The following is a 17,451-nucleotide window of genomic DNA, read 5'->3' on the forward strand; positions in this document are numbered from 1 at the left end:
TTTTTAGGGCATGGCTGGCCTGGAGAGCTGAAGGAATTGTTCACATTAAAGTGGGACAGCCTGGCGGGGAATGGGATCAGGTGGGAATGGGATTTGTATGAGAATGGGATGAGGTGAGAATGGGATGAGGTGGGAATGGGATCAGGTGAGAATGGGATCAGGTGGGGAATGGGATCAGGTGAGAATGGGATCTGTGTGAGAATGGGATCAGGTTGGGAATGGGATCTGGTGAGAGTTAGGTCTCTGTGGGAATGGGATCAGGTGGAAATGGGGATCAGGTGGAAATGAGATCAGGTGAGAATGGGATCTGTGTGGGAATGGGATCAAGTGGGAATGGCTCTGGTGGGAATGGGATCTGGTGGGAATGGGATATGTGTGGGAATGGGATCTGGTCAGAATGGGATCTGGTGGGAATAGGTCCTGAGTGGGAATGGGATCTGGCTGGGAATGGGATTTGGCTAGGAACAGATCTGGGTGAAAAATGGGATCTGGTCGGGGAACAGGATCCATGTGGAAATAGGATCTTTTGTGGGGAACGGGATCTGTGTGGGAATGGGATGTGTGTAGGAATGGGATCTATGTGGGAACAGGCTCTGGTGGGAATGAGTTTTGGGTGTGAGTGAGTTTTGGGTGGGAATGGGATCTGATGGGAATAGGCTCTGAGTGGGAAGGAATGCTGGAGGGGGATTGTCCTCCTCTGTGACACACACCTGGTTCATGGGTCTGAGCAGCACTGGGGTCTGAATTTTGGGATAAATGGGATCAAACATGGCTTTGCAGTACCAGGGCAGTGTCTCTTCCCCTGTGGGGACTGTCCCAAATGGTCCCTGAGGCCACTCCAGGGATGGAGTCTCAGCCTCCATGTCCCTCCCATGGCATTGTCTTCTCCTCAGGAGCAATCCTTCTTCCCTTGGAGGTTCCCCTCTGTAGGGAAGGGACAGAGCCACAAACCCTGTGACAGGGGCTGTGGGGACCTTCACCAAAGTGTCCCACAGAGAAAAGGGGACCTGAGTGGGCTCCAGGATGAGCAGAGGGATGGAGCAGCTCTGCTGGCAGCAAAGGCTGGCACAGCTGGCATTGTTCACCTGCACAGGAGAAGCTTTGGGCTGAGCTCAGGGTGGCCTTGCAGGGCCTGCAGGAGCCCCAGGAAAGCTGGAGAGAGAGACAATTTCCAGGGCATGCAGGGACAGCACACAGGGAATGGCTTCAAACTGAAAAAATTACAGGTTTAGATCAGATATTAGGAACAATTTCCTCCCTGTGAGGGTGGGCAGGGCTGGGATGGAATTGCCAGAGCAGCTGGGGGCTACCCCTGGATCCCTGGCAGTGCCCAAGGCCAGGCTGGGCACTGGGGCTGGAGCAGCCTGGCACAGGAGAAGATGTCCCCTGCCCATGGAATGGCACTGGGGTGGATTTTAAGGTCCATTCCAACCCAAACCATTCCATGATTCTGAGCAGGACCTCCTTGGGTCTCTGAACCTACTGAACCACTCAGAGATGGGGATTCTCAGCTGAGCTAAAGCTGCACCTTCAAGTGTCAGAAAGTGACTTACTAGATACATGACACTGACAAAATACTCCAAACCAACTCTTTTAATGCAGACAGCTGATTAAAAAGAATATTTTCTTGTCTTTAGCAGCATAATTAGCAAGGATGGCCAAGCTGCAGAACTTCACTTGGGCAGTGGAAGATATTTTCAAGGAAACCTTCCTCAATTACATGAACAGCTGGAGGAGGAACATGACAGAAGCAGCGAATAAACTGCAGGCTGAGGTGGCTGCTGAAAACTTTGACTACGTTATCCTCTACCTGATGGTGATGATTGGGATGTTCTCCTTCATCATCGTGGCCATCCTGGTGAGCACTGTGAAATCCAAGAGGAGGGAGCACTCCAATGATCCCTACCACCAGTACATCGTGGAGGACTGGGGGGAGAAGTACAAGAACCAGGTTCTGAACCCAGATGATCTCAAGTGTGTGATCCACGAAAACCTGGGGGCGAGGGATAAAACAAGCCCAGAGTCACCTTGACTTTCTGGAACGCCAGCAGTGAGGGATTCATGGAGTCACACAGAAGGAATTCACTGGAATTCCAAAGAGCTGTGGGAGTGTTGATTAAATTTACACACAGGTCAATGGATAATGGAGTCCTGAGGAAATCAATGTCATGGTTCCTGTGAGGATCTTGGGAAAGTGCAAGAAAAATCTGTGATTGTGCTTCCCTTTGATAGTCTGTCCTTTGGGAAAATAAAGCCATGACAGGGATAACTTGATTATTTGAGCATTTTTTAAATCCACAAGCAGATCTGGATGTTTCCAGATATTCCACCTCAGAATAACCGTGAATTAGTGCTGGTCAAAAGTGCCAATTTAGATCCAAACAGTGTGACTTAAAACCACTTTAAAAATAACCTGAAAGCGTCCAGTGAAATCTCCCATCTCCACGCATTGACTGAGGAAGCAATTAGGGAATGAATCACAGGAGAGACCTGATACCTGCACACACTCACTCCCCACTCCTTTTTAGTGATCTGATTCCTATTTTTGCTGGTGTTAAATAATAAATGACAAAGGGCTTCTTTTCTTTGGGAGCCTTTGGCTTGTCTTGACCACAGGTTTTGAGATTTGAACTGATACCATCACACTCCAGAAGTGCTGGAGGTGCAAAACCAGCAGGCTGAAGGAAGGGATTGTCTTCTACTCTGCTCATGTGAGACCCAGCCTGCAGAACTGCCCTGGATCAACACCAGAAAAAGGAGATGCTGGAGAGTCCAGAGGAGAACACAGAGCTGTTTCAGAACCCCTCTGAGCCAGGCTGGCAGAGCTGGGGGGGCTCACCTGGAGAGGAGAAGCTCCAGGGAGAGCTCAGAGCCCCTGGCAGGGCCTGAAGGGGCTCCAGGAGAGCTGCAGAGGGACTTCTCACAGAGTAATGTATTGATAGGACAAAGGGAAATGGCCTTAAATTGCAGCAGGGCAGGTTTACATCAGATGTTAAGAAGAAATTCTTTAGTATGAGGGTGGTGAGGCGCTGACACAGGCTGCCCGGACAAGCTGTGGACTCCACATTCCCAGAAATGTTTAAGGCCAGGCTGGACAGGGCTTGCAGCAGCCTGGGATAGTGGAAGGTGTCCAGGCTGCTCCAGCCCCAGTGTCCAACCTGGCCTTGGGCACTGCCAGGGATCCAGGGGCAGCCCCAGCTGCTCTGGCAATTCCATCCCAGCTCCTCATTTCCATCACAGGGAACAATTCCTTTCTAATATCCCATACAAGCCATCCTGCTATCAGTTTGGAAGCCATTCCCTGTGTGCTGTCCCTGCATCCCCTGGAAATTGTCTCTCTCCAGCTTTCCTGGGGCTCCTGCTGGCCCTGCAAGGCCACCCTGAGCTCAGCCCAAAGCTTCTGCTGTGCAGGTGAACAATGCCAGCTGTGCCAGCCTTTGCTGCCAGCAGAGCTGCTCCATCCCTCTGCTCATCCTGGAGCCTCCTCTGGGCTCTCTGCAGCAGCTCCAGCTCCTCCTGGGCTGGGGCAGCTCTCAGGTGGGCTCTCACCTGAGGGGCACAATCCCAATCCCAACCCCAATCTCAACCCCCAGTTGAGCACGGGGGTCTCCGGGACCTCGCCGCGGTGCTTTCGGGAGCTGCTTTAGGGCAGAACTGTTAATTTTGGCCGAGCCCCGCCATGCCCGGCGCCGCAGCCGAGCGGGCGGAGCGGCCCCGGCCGGGCCGGCGCTGCCGCTGCCGGGAGCTCCGTGCGGGAGCGCCGCCCCCGCTGCCATGGCCGCCCGCAGGTACGACCGGCCCGGGCCCCTTCCTCCTTCCCTTCCTTCCCCTCACGGCCCCGCGGGGCTCCGGCGGACCCTGGCCCGCATGGCCGAGCGCTCCGCTCCCGCAGCTCGGCCGCTCTGCCGGGCCCGCTGCCTGCCCGGCCTGCCGCTGCTCCTTCTCCACCTCCTCCTTGCTCTCCAGGCCTCGTCCCTTCTCTCCAACTCCCCTCCGGTCTAATCCACCCTCCCTTCCCTCTCTCCAGTTCCTTCCGTGTTGCTGATCCCGCTTTCCTCCGTCTCCAGCCCCTTTTTGCTCTCCACCCCCCCTTGCTCAGTTTCCCCTCCGGTGTTCTCCGGCCTCTTCCTTTCTCTCCAGCCCCCTTACTCCATATCCTCCGTTCCCTCCTTGTTCACCAGCTCCCTTTCCTGGTTCTCCATCGCCTTCCTTCCCCTCCAGGCCTTCCATTCTTGTTCTCCACTCCCTGCCTTTCCCTCCAGCCCCCCCTCCTTATTGTCCCCCTACTCTCCAGCACCCCTTTCCTGTTCTCCAGCCCTTGTTCCTTGTTCTCCAGTACCCTCTCCTTTCTCTTCAGCCCCCTGTCCTTATCCTCCCCCTACTCTCCAGCACCCATTTCTTGTTCTCCATCCCCATTCCTTGTTCTCCAGTATCCCCTCTTTCTCTTCAGCCCCCCTTCCTTGCTCTCCATCCCCTTTCCTTGTTCTGCACCCCCTGATTTTCTTGCTTTCCACCCTCCCTCCTTGTTCCCCAGCCCCTTCCTTCTTCTCCAGCCCAGGACAGAGCTGGGCAGGGATCCAGGGGCAGTCCCAGATGCTCTGGGAATTCCATCCCAGTCCCTGCCGGGGAATAGTCCCTAATTCCCAAGATCCCATCCAGCCCTGCCCTCTGACAGTTTGAAACCATTGCTCCTTGTCTTGGCATTCTCTGCCCACATAAAAAAATCCCTCTCCCTCCTTTTTAGCACTGGAAGGGGCTCTAAGGTCTCCCTGGAATTGTCCCTTCTCCAGGCTGGACAATCCCAGTTCTCCAGCCTGTTTCCAGAGCTGAGGGCCTCCAATTTTGGGATCATCTTTGTGATCCCTGGTGATGCCATGGTGGAAGAGTCTTATGTGCCCCTGGCATTTCAGGGTTTGTTTTGATTTTAATCCATCCAGTGTAAACAAAACATCCCATCTGCTCTGTTCCTGTTTTCCAGAGTTTGGAGTATGTGAGGAGCTGCCAGAGGAATCACTCATCTTTTAATTTCTGCTTCATCAGGTAGGAAGATCTGATGGTTTTTAAAATTTTTTTAATGTTGGAACCTTGAGTTGATCCAGAATCAGAATCAGGTTTGGGTTGGAAAGGACCTTAAAGATCATGTCATTCCAAGCCCTGCCATGAGCAGGGACACTTCCCAGCTTGCTCAGAGTCCCATCCAGCCTGGCCTTGGTGAGTGACACCCCTTTTCTAGCTCAGAAAAGTCACATTTAAGTGCACTCAGATAACTCAGTAGCTCGGTGCTTTCCGAGGCCTGGTGGCTGGAGCTGTTCAGCAATCCCCACAGGAATATCTCCAGCCCCATTTTGTGGGAATGGTGGAGCTCCTGGCAGGCAGGGTGAGATGTGCAGCCTGCCAGGACACCTCTGGGGGGTGTGGATGCTGTGGCTGTTCTCTGGGTGTTCTGTGGTGCCTCGGGGCTGTCCCAGCTCTGCAGACAATGCCCTGAGAGCCTGGGCTAGGCTGTGCTTCCTGGGGAGGGCTGGAGCAGCAATCCAGGCTGGCATTCAGTTCCCTGCTCCACCACAGGCCTCCCACGTGCCTGGAGCTGTCTGTGGGGCTGTGTTGCACAAGGCAGAGATCCTGGGGCTGCAATCAGGGCTGATCCCAAGCTCTGGGATGTGGTGCACACTCCCTGAGGGACACAACTTCTGGAATGATCCTGCTGTGCCTGCAGAGGATCCCAGAGGGTTTGGGGTTTGCAGGGAATTGCTGGCACAGCCCTGAGGTGGGATCTGGCCAGACCCTCTCCTCTTTCCCATCTGCAGGAGCCTGATCTGCTTCACCAGACAGAATTCCCTGGGACAAGGCTGCACACAGAGCCCAGAATTCTAAAAACCCATGGTTTGGGTTGGGAGAGACCTTAAAATTCATCCAGTGCCATGGGCAGGGACACCTCCCACTGTGCCAGGCTGCTCCAAACTCCAAACCCCTGGGGCACTGCCAGGGCTGGGGCAGCCACTGTGGCATGGCTCTGCTCATGACCAGATCCCATTTGGAAAGGAATAAATCTCCAGAGGGCACCTGGCAGTGAGCAGGCAGTGCCTGGCAGTGCAGTCCCAGAAATCCCTGGCAGAGCCTGGTGCTGTTTTCCCAGCTGTGGAACATCTGCCAGGGAATGGCAGAGCCTGGTGCTGTTATCCCAGCTGTGGAACATCTGCCAGGGAATGGCAGAGCCTGCTGCTGTCTTATCCCAGCTCATGGAGCATCTCTCAGGGAATGGCAGAGGCTGCTGCTGTGTTATCCCAGCTGTGGAACATCTGTCAGGGATTATCCCAGCTCATGGAGCATCTGCCAGGCAATGGCAGATCCTGCTGCTGTCTTATCCCAGCTCATGGAGCATCTCTCAGGGAATGGCAGATCCTGCTGCTGTCTTATCCCAGCTCATGGAGCATCTCTCAGGGAATGGCAGAGGCTGCCCCTGTCCCTCCTCACGTGGCTGCACTCCAGAGCTCCTTGCAGGTGAGGGGAGGGAGCCGTGCCCTTGCGTGGGGCCCAGGCCCTGTGTTTGCCTGCCTTTCCCTGGGCAGGGAACAATGCCTGCCTCTGGATGTGTTCCCTGCTCCTTTCTGTGCCTTATCTCCTGGGGAAAGGCAAACACTCCATTCCAGCTGTTGATTTAAGATATCCCAGCCTTGAAAAAGCAGTGTTGGAGCTTTCTGCTCGTGCACTGGTGACCTCAGTGCTCATAAATGGTGTTTTTTAAGTGTGAAGGGAATCCTAGAATCCCGGAATGGTTTGGATTGGAAGGGATTTCAAAGCCCATCCAGCCTCCATGGGCAGGGACACCTTGCACTAATCCCAGGCTGCTCCAGGCCCAGTGTCCAACCTGGCCTTGGACTCTGCCAGGGATCCAGGGACAATTTTCTTGGAGGTGTAGCAGCACTGACGCTGTTCACAACCTCCCTGACATTTTCCCAGCAGGAGAAGGAGCTGCACAATCAGGATCAGAACAGGAACAGTGACTGATGAGCAGGAGTTTGGTGGTGGCTGCCACTCCAGGGCTTTGGTACAGCTGGGTCTTGGTCACTCTGGAGGAGTGGGAATGTTTCCAGAGGGATCTCAGCAGGGTGAGAGGGAGAAGGAGAGGAGAGGATGCTCTGGCTGGAGAAATTAGAAAATCTACCCAGAAACTGAGCAGGACAGGAGCTGCAAGAACATGGAATTTCTGCAGGGAGCTCAGCAGCTGCTCTCTGGTGTGGTGCTGATTTATTCAGCTCAGCTTTTCCTGGCACTGGAGTGTTCTCTCCTGCTTTTCCATGGACAGGAAAGGCCTTCAGGGGTTAATTTGGATTCCAGCAGCTGAGCAGAGAGCCCAGGGCAGTGCTGTGTGTGCTGCAGGCTTTTCATCCCAGGAATTCAGCTCTGGAATGGTTGGTGACCACTCAGGGCTTCAGGGAGTGCTTGCTTTGCTAATTTCTATATTTACAAACTCTTAGTATGGAGAATTAAATTAATCAACCACAGAGGACTGAGAAATTCAAGGATTAATTCAATGTTCAGGCTCCAAACAGAGCAGGTGGGCTTGGAAACCCTCAAAGAAGCCCCAGGGCAGCTCCTGAGTGTCCTCAGCCCCAGCAGAGGCAGGCAGGGGCAGCACACACAGCTCCAGCTTCCAAAGGGAGCCGTGCTCTCCATGTTTTCCATGGGGCAGCTGTCAGGGTGTGGAATTCCAGCCCCAGCACCTGCTCTGGGCTGTCAGAGCCCTGTCCTGCTCCTGTCACTGAGCCCCAGAAAGGCCCTGAGGTCACTGGGGATTGCTGGGGATGAGCCTCTCCCAGGGCAGGGTGGGCTAATTAGCAGCTTGCCTAATTCTCTTTGAATTTCTACTTCTCCAGGAGTTCATTCTGCTTTGTTTTCCATTTCTCCAAGAGTTCATTCTGCTTTGAATTTCTATTTCTCCAAGAGCTCATTCTGCTTTGAATTTCTGTTTCTCCAGGAGTTCATTCTGCTTTGAATTTCTATTTCTCCAAGAGCTCATTCTGCTTTGTTTTCCATGTCTCCAAGATGCTCCTGCCCTGCCCTGTGCCTCCAGGAGTGTGACCCCCCCAGTCCTGGGGCACCCCACAGCTGAGATGGTGGCCTTTAACTGGAAGGTGAGGCTGGGGCAGGTTCCCCAAGCAGGAATGGCTGCTCTTTCCATGTGGGATGTGTTGGGTGGGTTCTGATGGTTCCTTTCCCAGGGTAGGGTTGTTTAACCCCCACACCCTCAGGGACAGGGGATTTCTTCTTGTCTTTCCTTGCCAGATGTGCTTGCCCCAGGATTTGCTGTTGGGGCCTCCCAGGTTAGACCTGAGCTCTGCTCAGCCCTGCTGCTCCTGCCTTTCCTCTTTCCAGGTTTTTCTCTGGCTGCTCTTCCCTCAGCTGCTTTTGTTACTGGAGGGGATTTCTCCACTGGGTTTTGGGGGTTTTTGGGGTTTTGGGGTCATTGTGACAGACACCACAGTGTTGGAGCAGGTCCCTCCTGCAGAGAGCCCAGAGGAGGCTCCAGGATGAGCAGAGGGATGGAGCAGCTCTGCTGGCAGCAAAGGCTGGCACAGCTGGCATTGTTCACCTGCACAGGAGAAGCTTTGGGCTGAGCTCAGGGTGGCCTTGCAGGGCCTGCAGGAGCCCCAGGAAAGCTGGAGAGAGACAATTTCCAGGGGATGCAGGCACAGCACCCAGGGAATGGCTTCACACTGAAAAATTACAGGTTTAGATCAGATATTAGGAACAATTTCCTCCCTGTGAGGGTGGGCAGGGCTGGGATGGAATTGCCAGAGCAGCTGGGGCTGCCCCTGGATCCCTGGCAGTGCCCAAGGCCAGGCTGGGCACTGGGGCTGGAGCAGCCTGGCACAGTGGAACTGGGTGAGGTTTGAAATCCCTTCCACCCCAAACCATTCCATGAGTCTGTAATTAACAATTTGAGCTCATTAAATCAAATTTTCCCCCAGCCCTGCCTCCCCTGCCCTGGTGCTGCAGAGCTGTGGGTTCAGAGCTGCTGCCTCTGTGATTGTGGGGGGATTGGGAGAGCCTGGTGCTGTTTTTTCCAAGCTCCCTGCTGGTGTAGGGACACCTAAATTCAGAGCTTTGATGTGTCCTGACAGCTTTGGGAGATCCTGAGGGACAGGGTGAATTGCAAGTTCACAGAGTTACCACAGAACCTTGGAATATCCTGGTGGGAAGGGAGCCACAGGGATCACCCATCCCTGGGGCCTGCTCAGTGCCCACCACCCATTCCCACTGGATTTTCCTCTCCAAGTCCATGTTTTTATAGAATTGAAACACTCTGTGCAATTCCAGGCATTCAAAACTGGGACAGCAATCCTTGGATTTGTCCCTTTTCTGCCAGTTTAAAGGTTTTTATCTGCACCTTCCATATCTGAGCAGGTTCATTACAAAATTGCTGTGAATTAAGATTTCCTGAGTGTTTTTGGGGATCCCATGTGAGAGCTGATCCCAAGGGACCCATCACTTGTGAGGATTCTTCAGCAGCATTTCCACTTTCACAGTTTCCCTAAAATACTCAGCTCTTCCCTTTTTTTCAGCTCCAGATGGTGCAAATATTGCTGGAAAATGAGCAAAAGGAGTTCAGCACTTGAGGGAAGGGGGTTTTTCTTTGGCTTTGTTGCTCTGCCTGGTTTAATTTCCCACAGAAATAAAAACCATGGCAAGAGAGGAGCATTACTATTAGAATGGCAGATGCAGAACATCCCTATAAATTCATTTTTAATTGCCCAAGAGTTCCAGAAGTGCCTAAACAGATTCTTTGGCATTCCAGGCTCTGGAGAACTTCCCACTGCTGATGTACATTTTGGCAGCTAAAACATTGATCCTTTGCTTGGCCTTTGCTGGAGTCAAAATGTACCAGAGCAAGAAAATTGAGCAGAAACTGAAGAGGGAACGTGAGGAGAAACTGAAAGCAGAAGGAGAGAAGAAGGATGAGTGAAGAGTGCCTCAGGTATGGAACTGATCCCAGTTCCTGGGCTTGGACAATCATTGCTAATCCCACTGGGATTGCTTTGGATTTTGGATCCCAAAATGAGCTCTTGGAATAATTGGGATGTTTCAGGGGATTTGTTCTCTCATTCTTTGTGGGATTTGCATGAGCCACTGTCCTGTTTGAGATGTTTTAGCACAATATTCCCTGGATTTTTGTGCCTGATGCACAAAGAGGGGGATAAATTGGGAATAACTGCAGGGGAGCAGCCAGGCAGGATGCTGCAATCAGAGCTCTGGGCCTGAAGTCACAAAATAAAGAGAGAAAATAATCAGCCTTTCTAGAGGAGTGAAATCATCGACAGCTTGGGGGTGGTTTAGCTGGAAAGGGAAAATTCCACACCTGGAATTCCCAAAGGGACAGGTTCTGCCATGGAACATCCACCGTGCAGAACTCCCTGAGAAAAATGCACATTTCTTCTGCTTGAAAGAGCAAAATGAACATGACAAAATTCCCTAAATTTGGGATTTTCATTCTGAAATTCCTGAGCTCCTCCCCTCTGTTTCCAAAGCTGAAGCAATCCCTGCATTCTTGGAGCAAATCCATGAGCAGAATGAGTCCTGCCTGGTGCTTGGATTCTATTCCCTGCCTTGCTTGTCATTTTTGGAGCAGTTTGCTTCACTTCTCCCTGTTCTGCAGCAAAAAGGGAATTCTATTCCTGCCTGCCCTTTGGAAGCTCGGTGGGAGTTTGTCATGTTGCTCTTTATTGAAATAAAATCTTATTTCCCTTTCTGAGGTCATCCCCTCCCATCTAAAGACACTTAAAATCTTTCCTAGATTTTATTTCCACCCTGTCACTGTTTTATTCCTTTTATTCCCAAGGATTGGGAATTGTGCCTAAAAATGAGGCCCTGGGAATAACCATGGGAACAAATTGTTTTTCTATTTACACACACACAAAAACCAAACCAAACCAAAACAAAACAAAACAAAAAAACCACCAAAAAAACCCAAAAACCAAACCAAAACCCAAAAACCACCAAACAAAACCCCAAAAAAGAAAACCAAAGGGGTTTTTTTCAGTCTCCTGCTTCCAGCAGATTCTGGACTGGGCTTTGGGGCAGATTTTGGGCACTTCCCTGGAAAAGGGAAGGTTGGGCAGGGCTTGGAGCAGCCTGGCACAGTGGGAGGTGTCCCTGCCCTGGCAGGGATGGATGGGATGAGATTTAAGATCCCTCTAACCCAAACCAGGCTGGGATTTTGGGGTTCTGTGCAGTGTTATCCCTGGGAATTCTGTTTGGCAAACCCCACAGCTCCAGGGATTTCTGCCCCAAAACCTCAGTGCCACCACCCTTGGTGTTCAAACCTCTCTGATCCCACAGAAATTCTCTTCCCAGTCCCCAGAGCTGCCCAGCAGAGGCTCTGTCCCTCCTGAATTCTGGGATTTTGGAGGGAGGAATTCCCCCATGGAGCTGGGAACAGCTCCAGAGGTGCCCCGTGCCCAAATCTCCCTCTTGTGCCTGCTCTTCTCACTGCTCTGTCCCCACCCTGCAGGTTCCTGACACTTGGAATCCCTTCCCAGGAGGATGAAGCCTTCCTGGAAAAGAAGGATGGGTAACCTCAGAGTGACACTTAAATTATCTCTGTTTTTATATGTACAGCAAAGCAGCTGAGCCTCTATTTATGCAATAAAAAAAAAAGTCTTTGTTTAAAAAATAAACGTGGGTGCTGCTTCCTCAAAGGACTGGAGCTGCAGGGGAGGCACTTGGGAAAGATCAGCTGCAGGGAGGTGGCTGGGATGGAAGAGGGAAAAATGGAGGAGAAAATGCTCTGGATGCATCCTGGGAGGCTCATGGAGAGGCAGAAGGAAGTGGAGAGGGCTCAGAGCAGCTTTTGCAGCTGCTTCCTGCAAGGGCCAGACTGGAATCAGGTGGAAAATCCCAGGAGAGGAGCAGCTCCAGAACTTCCTGAGGTCCATGGAGATCACAGAAGGAGTTTCATGGCAGGAGGTTTAGCTCAAGAAATCTTTGGTTTCCTGTTCTCTGCTCAGCCTGGGGGCAGCTGTTCCTGCCTCTGCAGTGGCACCAAATCCTGGAGAGCTTGGACATGGAATCACCTTGTTCCAGCCCTGCCATGGCAGGGACACCTTCCCCTGTGCCAGGCTGCTCCAGCCCCAGTGCCCAGCCTGGCCTTGGGCACTGCCAGGGATCCAGGGGCAGCCCCAGCTGCTCTGGGCACCCTGTGCCAGCCCTGCCCACCCTGCCAGGAACAATTCCTCATTGCCAAGATCCCATCCATTGCTGCCCTCTGGCACTGGCAGCCATTCCCTGGGTGCTGTCCCTGCAGGCCTTGTCCCCAGTCCCTCTGCAGCTCTCCTGGAGCCCCTTCAGGCCCTGCCAGGGGCTCTGAGCTCTCCTGGAGCTTCTCCTTCTCCTGGACACTCCCAGCTCTCCCAAACTGGCTCAGAGCAGATTTAGGTTCATCAACAGAGAAACACAGAAACAGCAATAAAGGCTCAGGTGTGGCAGTGCCTCAGGTGCCTTCACATCCCCATTTCCATTCCAAAGCACTTCCTACGCCCTTCTGGGAGTTAAGGAGAAGCAGAATTTTTGCAGTGCAGTGGGGAGAGGAGGGAAGAGAAGGCTGGAGAGCCCTTGGAGGAGCCCAGAGCACAGGGGATGCTCAGGGAGCACCCTGGAAGTGCAGGGATGTTCACATCTCCCTTTTCCTGCTGTCTCCTTGGAGACTGGAGAACAAAAGCAGTGCAGGAAGCCATTCCCAGCACAGAGAAATGTCCTGCTGTGCTGGATCCTGCTGGATCCTACAGAAATACCCTGCTCCAGCAGCCTCAGAGTGCCAGGCTCAGGAATTCCCAGAATCCCAGGGAATCCAGCAGTTCCCCTCTGCTCCCTGCACTCACCTGAGCATGCCAAGGTGACCTGGGTGGGATTGAATCCAGTTCCTGTGCTGGCAGTGAGCACAGCCTGGTGCCCACCTCCCTGAGGGAACACAGGAATTCTGCTGGAGCCATCCCCCAAACCTCCCCAGGGAATTGTCAGCTCTGGTGACACCAGTGGCTTGGCTCTGTGCACTCACTGCTTGGTTTTGGATATGAACCCAAATCTGGAGTTTTTAGGCTGTTCAGAGTAGATTTTTCTAGAAAAAAAGAAGAATAATAGTAATGAGGATTTTTTTTTAGCTTTTCAACTGCTGTTTTGTGAGCAGAAATCACAATATCCATTTACCACCAAAGCCACTGGGCACCATTTAGCACCCAAAGCAATCAAGCCTGGCTTAAAATCATCCCTGCCAAAGATGTGCAAGAAGGGAATTAATGCTCTATTTTTGTCCCTGAATATGGGGGAAGAAGCAGTGAGGAGTCTCCTCAGAAATCCTGCAGATTCCTGCACATTCCTGCCTCTGCAGCCAAATCAGACAAATCTTTGCAGGTAAAGGACTTCAAACCTGCTCCAGCCTGATTTTGGAATCCCAGAGTGGTTTGGGGTGGAGGGGATTTTAAGGATCAGCCAGAGCCACCCCTGCCATGGCAGGGACACCTTCCCTTGTGCCAGGCTGCTCCAGCCCCAGTGCCCAGCCTGGCCTTGGGCACTGCCAGGGATCCAGGGGCAGCCCCAGCTGCTCTGGCAATTCCATCCCAGCCCTGCCCACCCTCCCAGCCAGGAATTTTCTCCCACTATCCCATCCATCCCTGCCTTCCTCCTGCTTGAAGCCATTCCTAAATTTCAGTGTAGCATCAGAGCTTGGGATGAGGGACATCCAATAATTTCCAGGATAAGAGAAGGTCTTGTGCAGTCCTGTCCCTTCCCAAACTGAGCCATGGCTGTTCCCTGTCCTGTCCCTTCCCAAACTGAGCCATAGCTGTTCCAGTCCTGTCCCTCTGTCCCTTCCCAAACTGAGCCATGGCTGTTCCAGTCCTGTCCCTCTGTCCTTTCCCAAACTGAGCCATGGCTGTTCCCAGTCCTGTCCCTCTGTCCTTTCCCAAACTGAGCCATAGCTGTTCCAGTCCTGTCCCTCTGTCCCTTCCCAAACTGAGCCATGGCTGTTCCCTGTCCCTCATCTCTTCCCAAACTGAGCCATGGCTGTTCCCTGTCCCTCATCTCTTCCCAAACTGAGCCATGGCTGTTCCCTGCTGTTCCCTGGGGAATTTGAGCCGTGCTCTCTCAGCTTCCAGGTGATTTCACCTTTGCGAGTCCCTTGTGCCACAGCTCGAGCAGGAAAAATCTGCTGACACTGGGGGGAGACAGCAGCTCAGCTTTGCTGCAGTTTCTCCTTCAGAGACCAGCTGGGGGCCTGGAATTCTGAAGGAATCCCAGAATTCCCAAATCCCTGAGGCTGGCACAGCCCTCCCAGCCCAGGCAGTGCCAGCTGTGCCCCGTGCCCACCTTGTCCCCAGCCCAGAGCACTCAGTGCCACCTCCAGGCCTTCCTTGGACACAGAAAGGTTTTTATGGTTAAAAATACATTTAAAAGAGGAAAAGAGAGTTCAGTTTCATTTCTGAGGGAAAGGAGGCAGCAAGGATAGAGGACCTTGGAGTGCTTGGTGTATCCCAGAATCACCAAGGTGGGAAGAGCCCTCCAGGATCATCCAGTGCCACCATCACCCCAAACTCTGTCCCCAAGTGCCACTTCAACACCAGAGGATCTGCTCAGGAATCTCTTGGAAATATTCCCATCCCAAAAAATGAGCCAGGTCACTGTGGTGCCTACAGAGCACAGGGTCTCTTCTCCTCCCCAGTTCCATAAAATTCCTCTTTTCCAAAGCAGGGTTCAGGCTGCACCTCCCTTGCACAGGTCTGTGTTTCTGATATTGTCATTGCCACCGGTGCCAAGTGTTGAAGACACAAAATAAAGGCTTAAAATTCAAAACTGGCTTCTAAACTTCCTGTGTTTGCAGCTTTAGGGTTGCTTTTATTCACATGAAGGCTGTGTGGGTTTAAACAAAAGCTGCAATCCCTGTGATCAGGAAAGGAGCTGCTAAGGGATTTTTAGGGAAACAAACCAAACTCTCCCAGGTTCTGAGGTGACTCAGGCTGCTGGAATAGGGAGCTCGGGGCTCTGGGATTTCTGAGGTCCTTAAAATGAAAATGTGAACCTTCAACAGGACAGTTTTGTCATTAACCTTTAGCTGAGATGAGCTCAGCTTAATTTTAGTCCCATTAAAAGTTTTTAGTCTGAGACTTCTGCCAGGAGGCTGGAGCTGGAGGGAGGCAGAGCTCCCTGAGCACATCCCAGGGGATCCAACTTCCAAACAGGGATCCCAACATTTCCTTCCCTGCTTTTCCTCTTGGGAATCAGCAATTCCTGCCCTGGCTTTTTCCTGCCCTGCAAATGTTCTGTGAGGGGGAGAATCCTTCCCAGTTCCCTGGGATCCCAGCTCCAGTCTCGGCAGGATTGCTTCCAAGGATGCAGCAACTTGTTGCATCCTCTAATTATAGCACACATGACATAGTTAATTAGTTAATATTTATTAACTATTATTCACCTCAGCCTTCAAGGCTAATGGGGAGCTGATGGACCTCACATGAGGGAGTTGGGATATCCTGAGTGGGAAGGACCCACAGGGATCACCCAGTCCCACCCCCGGCCCTGCCCAGAGCCCCCAACAATCCCAGTTTTTCCCTGGGAATGTTGTCCCAACTCTCCTGCAGCTCTGTTCAGCACTGCTGATCCACAGAGATTGAGGAGTTTGCTTCTTCCTCTTCCATTGATTCCCACATCCTGGCTTGGGCAATTTTTAAGACAAGGCAAGATGGCAAGAGGAACTCTTTCATCAAATTCCTGATGGGTTTCTGGGGAAGAGATGCCAGTGGGAAACATCTCAGGATCATCCACACACATACACAGAGATTCTTTCTTGCAAAGCTCTGCCTTGGAGCTGAATGGAGATGTGAAAAACAAATATTTTAAAAAAAGCAAAGAGATGGATTTATCCCAAATCACATCTGAGATGTGAACATGGCTTAAATCTTCACTCTGCTGGAGCTTGCTGAGCACCCAGCAGTGCTGACCTTGGTGGGACTGAACCATGGAATTCCTGAGTGGGAATAAGGGAATAAACCCACAGGGATCAGAAAGGAGCCTGGAAGTTCCCAAGTTGAGAAATCACTACGAAAAATGAGAAATTTATCCCTCCCTCAACCCCCCTCTTCTACCAGCTGTTCCTGAAACCAGAGATTCCTTGAATAATCCCAGTCCCAGTGTCCCCTGAAGGTCACTTAGCCCAGGGTTTGCTGAGTCTGGAGGGGGTCAGGGACAGGCAGGGTGGGAATGATTGAACAGGAGGAGGAGCAGGAGAGGTGGAAAACTTAACATTGGTCTGCAATGGAGACTAATGCCAAGCCAAATGCTCCTGATCTCATGGAATAATAAAAATCATGGAATTGCTGAGTGGGAAGGGATCCCCCAGTGCCAGCCCTGCCCTGCCCAGAGTCCCCAAATCCCAGCCTGGGCACCCCTGGCAGCGCTGGCCAAAGGCTCCTGGAGCTCTGGGAGCCTGGGCAGTGCCAGCAGCCTCTGAGGAAGAGCCTTTCCCTACAATCCACCCTAAATCCCTCCTGGCACAGCCCCAGCCCCTCCCTGGTGCTGTCCCTGTGCCGTGGTTTGGGGGCCTTTTCCCACCTCCCTGATTCTGTGATTCTTCTGCATAGCAGAGAATTGTTACTAATAGCAGAGGATTGTTATTAATGATGATGTCCCCCAGACATTTCCCTTCAGAGGGGTTTTCAGTGCACCTGATCCCTTTTTCTCCCAACATTCCATTGTTTCCCTGCCTCACCTGCAATAACCAAACTCTGCACTTTGGGTGCCTTGCACTGCCCAGGCTGGGTTTTCTTTTTAACTGGGGAAACCCTTTGGAATTGCTTCTTTCTTATGGAACAGCTCCTGCATCTTTTGGGGTCTCTGACTGCTGAGTGGGCCAACCCTTGGGGCATTTTGGTTTCCTGAGAGACCCTGAGGCTTCATTGAGTGTTTGATCAGCTGTTGTGACCCTCTGGCTTTGTTGGAGCCCATCTTTTCCCCCAGGATCACAGGAACAGCTGATCTGCTGCAGTGTGGGCTGTGTCCAGAGGGGTCCTGACAGCTGCCCCACAATATCCATATCTGCTGAAAACCTGTCTAAATATCCCAATAATTCCATGGCAGAAGGTCAGAGACCACATCAGGGTGCCCTGTCCTTAATTCCTGCTGGGCAGGGACACCTGGGATGGTCCTTTGTGGCTAAAGAAAAGTCCCAGAATGACCAAGAGACTTCCATGGGCATCCAGCATCACCCCAAACCCTGTCCCCAAGGCCACATCCAGACTCCTCTGGGACACTTGGGATCTGGGGGCACAGGAACAGCTGATCTGCTGCAGTGTGGGCTGTGTCCAGCCTGCCCCAAAATATCCATATCTGCTGAAAACCTGTCTAAATATCCCAATAACTCCACGGCAGAAGGTCAGAGACCACGTCAGGGTGCCCTGTCCTTAATTC

At 52.3% G+C, this 17,451-nt stretch overlaps 2 protein-coding genes across 4 annotated transcripts in view; both read left to right on the forward strand.

Moving 5' to 3' along the window:
• The first annotated feature begins 1,401 nt into the window (after positions 1 to 1,401).
• Positions 1,402 to 2,274, forward strand: KCNE2 (potassium voltage-gated channel subfamily E regulatory subunit 2). Of its 2 annotated transcripts, none has more exons than XM_064411250.1 (2): positions 1,402 to 1,544; positions 1,638 to 2,274. In XM_064411250.1, the coding sequence occupies exon 2, from the start codon at positions 1,655 to 1,657 to the stop codon at positions 2,030 to 2,032; it is 378 nt and encodes a 125-aa protein (XP_064267320.1). In that variant the 5' UTR covers positions 1,402 to 1,544; positions 1,638 to 1,654; the 3' UTR covers positions 2,033 to 2,274. The 2 variants fall into 2 exon arrangements, with proteins under 2 accessions (XP_064267320.1, XP_064267321.1); XM_064411251.1 differs by having other exon boundaries at positions 1,641 to 2,274.
• A 1,387-nt stretch (positions 2,275 to 3,661) lies between these two features.
• SMIM11 (small integral membrane protein 11) overlaps positions 3,662 to 17,451 on the forward strand; it is a 37,671-nt gene continuing 23,881 nt past the window's right edge. The window contains exons 1-5 of one of the 2 annotated variants that reach the window (XM_064405474.1): positions 3,675 to 3,788; positions 4,979 to 5,040; positions 8,047 to 8,135; positions 9,800 to 9,979; positions 11,513 to 11,678. In XM_064405474.1, coding sequence (XP_064261544.1) covers positions 8,115 to 8,135; positions 9,800 to 9,967 — 189 coding nt within the window. In that variant the 5' untranslated portion in view covers positions 3,675 to 3,788; positions 4,979 to 5,040; positions 8,047 to 8,114 and the 3' untranslated portion in view covers positions 9,968 to 9,979; positions 11,513 to 11,678. Of the gene's footprint in view, positions 3,789 to 4,978; positions 5,041 to 8,046; positions 8,136 to 9,799; positions 9,980 to 11,512; positions 11,679 to 17,451 lie in introns of those variants that run through there. The other variant, XM_064405476.1, reaches the window with a different exon arrangement.

This window comes from Passer domesticus, chromosome 2 (assembly GCF_036417665.1).
Source record: "Passer domesticus isolate bPasDom1 chromosome 2, bPasDom1.hap1, whole genome shotgun sequence".
NCBI lineage: Eukaryota > Metazoa > Chordata > Aves > Passeriformes > Passeridae > Passer > Passer domesticus.

Excerpts from the sequence above, each read along its gene's own strand:
- KCNE2 (XM_064411250.1), top strand. The coding sequence starts at position 1,655 with ATGGCCAAGCTGCAGAACTTCACTTGGGCAGTGGAAGATATTTTCAAG.